Genomic DNA, 9,644 nt, shown 5'->3' with positions numbered 1-9,644 from the left:
GAAGGAGGAGGAGGAGGAGGAGGAGGAGGAGGAGGAGGATGCTAATACTGTTATGTTGGAAATGATGTGCATGTTAATCTTAGTGTTAAGTGTTTTCTTTTGTTGGGCGTTTACTCTTGATGTTTCTGTTCTTTACATTATTATTATGGTAAACTCCTCGAAACTAATCGTTCCTCAGAAAATACACCCAGAAAAACTATCAATGTCAAATTGAATAGCGCGTCTAGAAGCGTTTGAATAACTTCCTACGGTCGTGCGATCCAGCAGCAAATTAACACATTTCTGTACATCTTGAACTCTACCAAACCCAGTAGACTACTTGGGTGCTCTGGGTCCACTCAACATCGGTCCCTGAGCCTGGGAGAGAGCTTGTCTGAGATGACCGGTCGGCGCTCCTCCTCCCTGAGCGATGGACAACCGTGACATTACGTAGTCGGCGGTCAATGGCCAACTCATGAGCTGAGACCCTCCTCCAAGCGGGAGGGAAAACTGCTTAGGAGGCTTAAGTCTCGCCTGCTCGACACGACTCTCACTGATGAAGAGGGATGTTCTCCTGATTAACACCCTTGCTAGTGGTCGTGGAGGCGGCCGGCCGATCCGGGGTCTTAGAGCTGTTCGCCTCTGTGTGTGGGGGATGTAAGGGGCGCTCTGAACGCTGAACAGAGAGTAGTGTGTGGATCTAACACCCCGCCGTGGTGCTCATATCGCAGTGGATTGTATTTCTTAACCCCAAAATGACGCAGTGCATACATAGGTCCCACCAACTGCAGCAGACCAAAAGCAATTGTGGGGCACATTTTAAACATTCACTTACAAATCAGAAACACTATTTGTATATTTGATAGCATGACTGTTGCTGCTTGCCTTTTTAACTTTTAAACAAAGAAAATAGACTTGAAAAATGTGTGTGAATAACAAAGATATCCTTCTTTTTTTAAGCTCCCCAAAACAGCGCAACTTCAAACTTTGTCCCATGACCAGATCGCGGGTCCTCATCGAGTTAAACCTTCTATTTCTTGAGCTGTTGAGACCAGACATTTCAGCTCAATGACAAAGGGGGAAAATGCATTGGACTCGGCCAACAGGCGAACGTTTGATGGGAATTACAGTGTGGTCCCTGGATTTAGAAAAAACTATGACATTTAAAAAGCCACACCCTCCAATGTCCAGATACAATATTATACGTAGAGAGGCGCTTATGTTTGACCACATGTCCTTTTCTACGTATCCGATGTGATGTGGGTTTGACGCCCACGTAAACACCGGAACGTCTTTTAAAGGGCTAGGCCTCCAAATTTAGCGTCCTTCTCCGCCAAGCCTAAGCCAAGTGAATGGAGAGTCTTAAAGACTCCCCATAATAAGCTAAGACAGAACACAGCACCGGGGATTCGGGCAAAATATTTCCCTCCATGTTCCCGTATGATCCCAACTGAGCTACTGATTTGTCGTGTCGCTACAGGTTTAACGATGTCCTCTTATTGTTGGGTCTTTTTGGGGGGAGGGAGTGTTGTTGTTGTTGTTGTTGTTGTTGTCGTTGTTGGGTTTTATTTTGTTTTTTGGATACTGATTTGTTTGTTTGTTTGTTGTTGGGTTTTTGTTGGGTTTTTTTAGGGAAGTGGGGTACATAGTGGCTTTGATTTTGTCTAGTCCTGGTTTAGGTTTTTAGTTTCTATGTTCAGGTCATTTGTGTCTACTGAAGCGCGTCAAACAACATTCAGGCGATAACGAAGTCACAGCTGTACCTCATAGTTATGATATATGATTTCTTCTTCTTTTAGAGGATGAACGTCGTGAAAATTAAGTGAATTGAGCCATAGGTTTTCTAAAAGTTAAGAACTTTGACTTCATTAAACTTGTAGCGTCTACAATTAGAAAATGGAAGGGAAAAAAACCCTCAAAAGTCATTATTTATTATTTTTACATCAGCACCGGCTGGGAATATATCACGTTTTAGTTTTGCACCCAAGTTTCATGGCCTATTGAGAGCAATAGCTGAAGGCAATTACGTACTTTCCAGATGGTCCTGTGTGGTTGCCTGAAGAGAAAATGACGAGGTATACGAGAATTTCTCTTCTGGCGAGAGATCTGCGGGCGGTACGACCTCTTTGAGAGGCCATATATATAATTAAATAGTCGGTCATCTAGAGTTAACGGGTTCTGAAACGTTGCGCAAGTCTGTGAAATAAAAGATTGCACCATACACACTTCGTGACAATCTCGCTTGCAAACATACCTTCAAAAGTCTGAAACCCGAACAGGTTAGTTTCTCCTTCCAGTGACTGGCATTTGCCAACTTTGTCTATTCAAGAAGTGACAAGCAATTCTCAACAATAAAAACCACTTGACGATTCACAGCTGCCATTTAAAAATTGTGGCTACCGTAGCTGAGTGTTAAACTGCTGCGATTGAGAAAAGGGTTTCATTCTGCACACTGTTTTACCTGTCATAGCGTCAAGTTTCCTCGAAAAGATATCAATGATACTTTCATGGACACTCTCAGTCTACACACAACATCACTGTGGTCCTAATCTGTCCTCTAAATGTCACTGCCCTTTCACTCCAGAGGAAAATTTGCGATGGGCGATTTTGTTTTCTTAAATGCCAAAAATATTAGGTTATTATTAACATTTACAAAGAAACTTCGAGAGTTTAAAACTGGCTCAGCAATGTAACAATACTTTCACCAACTTCAAAACTTAGCTCATGTTGATGGGGTTTTTTCATACCTATAATTTGACATTATACCCAACTAATAAACAATGCAGTGAAATATCGTGACATCACAACATGAATGACACTTGTTGGGTTACGACTCTTACCTTCACAGTTCACATGTGAGGTATCCGTAACTTCACAGAGCAGTTGTGATGCATCTTTACACTTCACAGTACAGGTGTGATGCATCTTTACACTTCACAGTGCAGGTGTGATGCATCTTTACACTTCACAGTACAGGTGTGATGCATCCTTACATTTCAGATCATTTCCTCAATCCGCCAGGGTATTGAATCAACCTTTCATAATCTCTTAAAGGTTACAGTAAGCTCTCATCCTTATTTTAAATATAGGTTATTTACGCACCCCAAATATTTTAACACAAGATGTAAAGCGCACACCTGCTCAGCCAGTCAACCAGGAAAAGATTCAAGACTCAAGTGTGGCTTCTCGTACATTCCAAAATATCGAGACATAATGAATAAAATAATAATAATGAATTCCTTGGAGCACTGCATGTGGCTTTCTGTATCCTACTGAGTGGTAGTAAAGGGCAGTAAATGTGGCCTCATTCAGCATATCAGCTTCCCCGTGAGTCGAAGAACCTGCAGTCACGCGAATTCCGACACGAAAAGAAAGTAGTGAAATGGAGAAGAAAGTAGTGAAATGGAGAGGGTGGGGAGGGAGATCGGCCCATACCGTTAAATTTTGGTGAGCTTTTTAAAATCGATATCTCGATCTTAATATAGTAGACGGATCAGGTCATGTCGAGATGGTTTTATAAGTCAACATAATACGGGGTGCACACTACAGCTGGATCGGGCCGATCGCCCGACTCGATCGCCTGAAACTGAAAACAAACAGGCGATCGTGTCTCTTTTCGCCTTCCTTCCTGCTCTCTAACAATATTCTGTCGTCTGCTTTCGTCTCCTCTTTCTGCCCCCACCCCTCACCTCCTTTGCCCCCTCCTCTGGGCTCCTGACTCTTTCTGCAGCCTTTCTACTGCTACTCCTTGTCTTCTTTCTGTTGTCTTTCAGCCACACCCCTGATCCTCTGGTTGGAAAGATCTACACTCAGCCTTCTCGGACAAAGTCGAAAAATCTGGGAGGTCCAGTGTGCAAGTTGCACACGTTAAAGATCCCTTGGTGGTCTAAAATCGATATAAGAGTAGGTTTCGGCCACCGCACGGGCAAAATTCAAAAGTTCCTACCCACTGAAAATGTCTAGTGTGTCCTGCACGCTCATATGACCTTATGCAGTTGCGAGCACCATAAAAACTTACACCCAAAAAAAAGAAAAAGAAAAGATTTTAAAAAACTACTGAGAGAGAGAAAAAAAAGGGGGGGAGGGACGTACTGTGAGAGATAATGAATTAATCCACCTTTTTTGTGTGTTTTTCCGCAGATTGTTCCCCCTTACACGAGAGTCTTGGGGGGCCTGGCAGCCTGTGCCCCAAGGGCTGGTACCACTACCAGAGGTTCTGTGTGGCCAAAGGGAAGGGAGCCTCCGACAGAGCTGTGGCGATGTACTGTGACGGCTTTGGCGGCATCGGCATCAAGGGACTGTGCATTATAAGTGAGTTTTGTTGTAACGTACTGCTGCTGCTGCTGCTGCTAGTGGTGCTGCTGCTGTTGCTGCTGCTGTTGTTGTTGTTGTTGCAGTTACGGTGCTTGTTTTAGTTTGTTTTTTGATTTTGTTGTTGTTGTGGTGGTGGTTTTGGTTTGTTTTTGAGGGGCCTTGGGGTTTTTTGTTTGGTAGGTTGTTTTCTTTTTTTCGGAGGGGGGTTGGTTGTTGGGTTTTTTGTTTTGTTTTGTTTTGTTTGGGGGGGTTGGGGGGGGTTGGGGGTGATGCTGCTGGTGATGGCGCAGAGGTGTCATTTAATTGACGGGTCCAAGTTTAAAAGTCAACTTCAAAATCAGCATGGGAGGGAGGGGAGGGCGAGAACAGACACATTCTTCTAACCACAACCTGTCAAACTCAAGCCCCCTTTCAAGATTAGCCTCAATTTTCTCCTTTACACAAAGTACGCTATCTAAAATGTTACAGATTTTATTCTGTCAACCCACCAGGGTGTGTAAGTTTAGCTTTGGAGCAAGTGCTGCTTGCTCTGCCTGCCTCTGTACAAGCAGTTAGTTACTGTTGGCCTACGAGAGGGAAGTTCTCACGGCAATTACTTGTTATGTTTACAGAGAGAAACTGCCTCTCTCTCTCTCTCTCTCTCTCTCTCTCTCTCTCTCTCTCTCTCTCTCTCTCTCTCTCTCTCTCTCTCTCTCTCTCTCTCCTGTCATTTCTATTCATTAAAGGAGGCCAGAGTACTGAAATGTGTCTTGCTACGTAAGTATTATAACATTGCATATTAAGTTGCTATTAGGACGCATGCTGCGTATCCCATGGACAGCTACAAAAACAAATGAAGAAGTCTTGGTTTGAAGCCAATTTCTGACGACAGCTTATGACGAATATACAAACGTGACAAGCAAAGTTCATTGGATACATAATGCGGAAGGAAGCATTGGAGAATATTTTAACAGCAGGCAAGTTTTATGGAAAGAGAGGCAGGGGTAGACAGAGGAAAAAGATAACGGACAAGTTGACAGCATAGCTGGGAACAGCAAGAACGGCAGACACCATCGCTGCACCGCAAGACAGAGTGGAGTGGAGGTCCATGATCGCCCACGGCAGCGGCAAGGTACCGGAAGATGATAGTTGCTATATTAAACATTAACATGAGCTTTAAAAAAAAGGGAATATAAGTTAGATGAATTAAAGAATATGCCTTGACAGCCATAAGAGAACAAGACTGGACATAATATCTAGATATTTACACCCCGACGGGCTCTGTAGAAATCAATGCCGAGCCTGTAAGTGTTACAAAAGAGTAAAATAATGAATCCGCTGAATACCTAAACAACGCGGCAGGCATAAAGTAATTACAGACAGAGGAGAAAACGGGTTGTGTCATCTAAGAAGTAAAAACGGAGATAGGTTTGTCGTGGTCAGTGGCGGGCTTTTCAAGTACGACACTCGCACAAAGCCCCGTGTGTGTGTGGGGGGGGGGGGGCACTCTCCTCCAGTGGCCCGTTGTGGCGATTTGACATCACCACGAGAGGCCTTGGCTGTGTTTGTCAACCGCTTCACGAACAGTTTATGATCCCCCATCAACTGTTTACTGCTCGACTCTTCCGGTGTCATTTTCACCCACTAACTACTGTCCACTGTTGAGCCAAAATGAGCGGAATGTTTGTAAATGTTGTGCGACCCTTATCAATACAATCTAGACCATTTGCGGAGCAAGCTGCCCCCTGTAGTTTCAATTTAGACCTTTTCGGAAGCAGGGTGCTTTGATCCTGCCTACCACGGCCAGCCTGAGCTGAGTGAGACATAGAGTTCCAAAAGAAAAGCGGCGGAGGTATAAGATAAAACGGATCCCTTCACACGGGATCGAAATCGCGTCATTTGCGTGCAATGACTAAGAGCCTAATCATCGATACACCCCCCCCCCCCCAAACTCCTACTCCACGGTAATGCGGTAATGCTGTTATCATCTGTGAAACAAAATGACATGACTCTAATAATGATAATGTTATCGCTCTTCTTCTTCTTCTTCTTCTTCTTCTTCTTCTTCTTCTTCTTCTTCTTCTTCTTCTTCTTCTTCTTCTTCTTCTTCTTCTTCTTCTTCTTCTTCTTCTTCTTCTTCTTCTTCTTCTTCTTCTTCTTCTTCTTCTTCTTCTTCTTCTTCGTCTTCTTCTCTTTTCCCGTAGTTGGACGTAGGTTGTTGTTGGTTGGGGGGTTTTTTTTTGGTTTGTTTGTTTTGTTTTGTTTGGGGGGGGGGTGTCTTGAACGTATCAGAAAGAGTTCTCAAATTTCTTCCAAGATCAGATATCAACTCTTGTCTATTGTCCTCCTGCCTGATTCCAACAGTTACAATGTATTCCCCTAACAGAAGCCAGGGTGAACTCGGACACAAGCAGACAAGACCCGGAAGAGGAAGATCACAGAAAATCCGCAACTCTTTCCCTCGACTTCTCTCTGGGCGCCGGAAAAAGCTTCCTAGGTTCGACGAGTGCAGAGAAAGGATACCACCCTACTCAGGCGATGGACGGCTCTGATGAGAGCAACGATTCCTCCTACAACAACGACAACGACAACGACAACGCCGTCATGAACCCCGGGAAGTTCGCCTCCACGCTCAGAGACAGCAGCAACGCCCTGGTCAGTGAGCTGGATGACGAGGACAATCTTCTGGACGTCAAACTGTGCCCCGTCGGGTGGAAGCACTACAGGAGTATGTGTGTCTACCGCCCGTTTACAATAACGGAGACATGTCGTTTGCTGGACTCGGTGGAGTTTCATGGACTTTGTTTGAAGCGTAAGTCGAACATTTTCTTCGTTCGGTTTTTTTTTTTTGGTTTTTTTTTTTGGTTTTGTTTATTTACATCGCAATAGGCTACTTTAGAATCCCAAAGTTCTATCTGCTCAGTATCTAGTTTTGAAAAATTTTACGTAAAAAATTTTGAGTTTTACAAAACCTAAAGCTTTTTGGAATGCAATTATTTGAATATCTTGGTAACGACTCCGAATAATTTCGCGATTTTTATAGAGCAGATACCCTTGGCCGCCATTGTCTCGCTAATTTCACCTCTGAAACCTGGCGACCCCCAACTCCTTCAATCGCAAATATCTCGACTTTTGTAAATTACGATGTGTTAGTATTATTTTCAACAAAAGTAAGACAACTGAACAGGCTTTGAAATTGTACCAATAACTCCACATATACAAAAACTGACGAACGCCTGATTCCACCGCATCATGACAACATACGAGTATGTAGCTCTCAACGGATGTATTCAACGTCGATTCTCGAGTAACTATGGTTCTGACGATCATGTGGTATTATCTCAAATACTGGCGTTTCGGAGGTGTGGTCTGTCCTTATAGGTGTTTAGAAAGAACAAAAGTCCCAGCCTCAAAGAGACTACTGTAAAACTGTAGCATTGACTACTCCATCAACAAGAAGCCACACAAATATTTTTTAAGAAATACTGAAAGATTCAAAGAGATCATCGTACTAGAAGTATTCTAAAATGTGAAGAATACAACCCCGGGGGTACAAAATGACCCCAGGGCGTACAGAGAGGGTTAAAGTAAGCTAGGATTCAACTATGGCAGTACATTTTGCCTTCCTTTCAAAACAGTACATAATTATTATATTGCCATCAAAACTGGAATCGCTTATCGTTCTTGATCTTAGAACATACTTTTCGGGGGGGGGGATGCAAAACTGTCATCTATACATATTACTACTACATATAAAAGGAATGATCGGTGCATTAACATCAACTGAAAGTCATTGGTAAAAAAAAGAAAACATGAGGCTAGATCTATACGGGTCGCACACTTAAAATAGTGCTCAGTACTGCGCGACAATGCGCGATAGTATCGAACGGAAGTACGACTTGAAATAAACAAACCTGGCGGATTTTCTAAAATTACAGAGACAGAAGCGTCGGCCCACAAACGCGATCGGCGAAATAAAGAAATTTAGCATTTTGCAGCAAAACTGTCTCAAAACTGAAAAAAACCAAGGGCGTCACGATCTGGAGAATATTTTAAAGAATCTTTTGGTGAAAACCGCATGTCGATCGATGCAGCCATTAAAAAGCCTTTTGAATAGCAAAATTCGGCCACCACTTTAATAGATAACAGATATTTGTGAAAATCCGTCACTTTAGCAGCCTAAAACTTCCCAGCCACTTAACTTTCGAATTTGAAAAAAATTAATAGTGATTCAGAATCATTCGAAATGTGCACTGTTTTATTGATGAGTCTGAAGTCACTGTAGTTGAATTTTCGGTTTTTCATTAGTTTCGTTTAGATCTAACTTGGGAAAGTTCGTCTTCTAAGACGGCAACTGGAAAAACATGTGTCACTTTCCTCTCAAGATTTATTGCTCCATTTCAGTAGAGTGTAAAGATAGTAGGCCAATGACTTTCAGTTGATGTTAATGCACTGATCATTCCTTTCTTTGAAAGGGAGCCCACCTAGTATTAATATACTTTGAGATACATCGTGCACAGGTTTTCTCGGCTGAAAATTAAGTCCACAATTATTATATCTTACCCCAACAAATACATGTACCATCAGGCTGTAGCAATTGCCAGTGAATATTTATTTCAGTTCTGGCTTTTTTGTTGCTGTTGTTGTTGTTGCATGACTATGTCAGTTGATTATGTTATTCCATGATTGTAGATGTGACGCACAAAAGTACTTACAACATTTGTTTGACTGATTTCAGATGCAAATACACAGGCCCTGGAGTCTCCGGATGGAAAAGGGTATTTCCAGGAAGGTAAGCAATGGTGTGGGCCGTTCGCTGAAAAAAATACAATCAGGAAAAGGCAAAAACAATTTCTAGGACATTTGAATAGAAATAAAGGCCTTAAACAACTAGCTCTGATTGACAAAATCAAAGGCAAATGAGACAGGGGTAGAACCAGAGAACTTACATAAAGAGCCTAAACAGATAGGTGGCGGCGAAGAAAAATCAGGATAATGTAAGGGGGGGGTTGGGTTTGTTTTGTTTTGTTTAGTTTTGTTTAGTTTTGTTTTTTTTGGGAGGGGTTGTTTGTTTTGTTTTTGTTTAGAGCGTCCAAGCAAAATGAGTGTGAGTGTGTATATAAAACTATGGCACTGTGTTATTGGGCCAAAACATAATAAGGACTATGGAAGCCATGTTTCTTTTCCTTTTATAGAACGACACTTTTCTCTGAAATCTCCAGAGTGTGTGATTGGTGCAGTAAAGGAGAGTTAGAGCAAGCTGTCGGTCGTTACGGTGTCTGCTGTAGGCATAAAGTACATTATGTATAAAAATGCAGTTAGTAGTAGTAGTAGTAGTAGTAGTAGTAGTAGTAGTAGTAGTAGTAGTAGTA

The 9,644-nt window shown here is 42.5% G+C and overlaps 1 protein-coding gene across 1 annotated transcript in view; it reads left to right on the top strand.

Annotated features, from left to right (window-relative positions):
* The window catches only part of LOC101847527, a 75,503-nt gene that overhangs the window by 64,840 nt on the left and 1,019 nt on the right, over positions 1–9,644 (top strand). The window contains exons 3-5 of the mRNA XM_005108478.3: positions 4,120–4,290; positions 6,659–7,084; positions 9,011–9,064. Coding sequence (XP_005108535.1) covers positions 4,120–4,290; positions 6,659–7,084; positions 9,011–9,064 — 651 coding nt within the window. The remainder of the gene's footprint in view (positions 1–4,119; positions 4,291–6,658; positions 7,085–9,010; positions 9,065–9,644) is intronic.

Source organism: Aplysia californica, unplaced genomic scaffold, assembly GCF_000002075.1.
Source record: "Aplysia californica isolate F4 #8 unplaced genomic scaffold, AplCal3.0 scaffold00692, whole genome shotgun sequence".
Taxonomy (NCBI): Eukaryota; Metazoa; Mollusca; class Gastropoda; order Aplysiida; family Aplysiidae; genus Aplysia; species Aplysia californica.
This window is presented reverse-complemented; position numbering and strand designations above follow the sequence as displayed.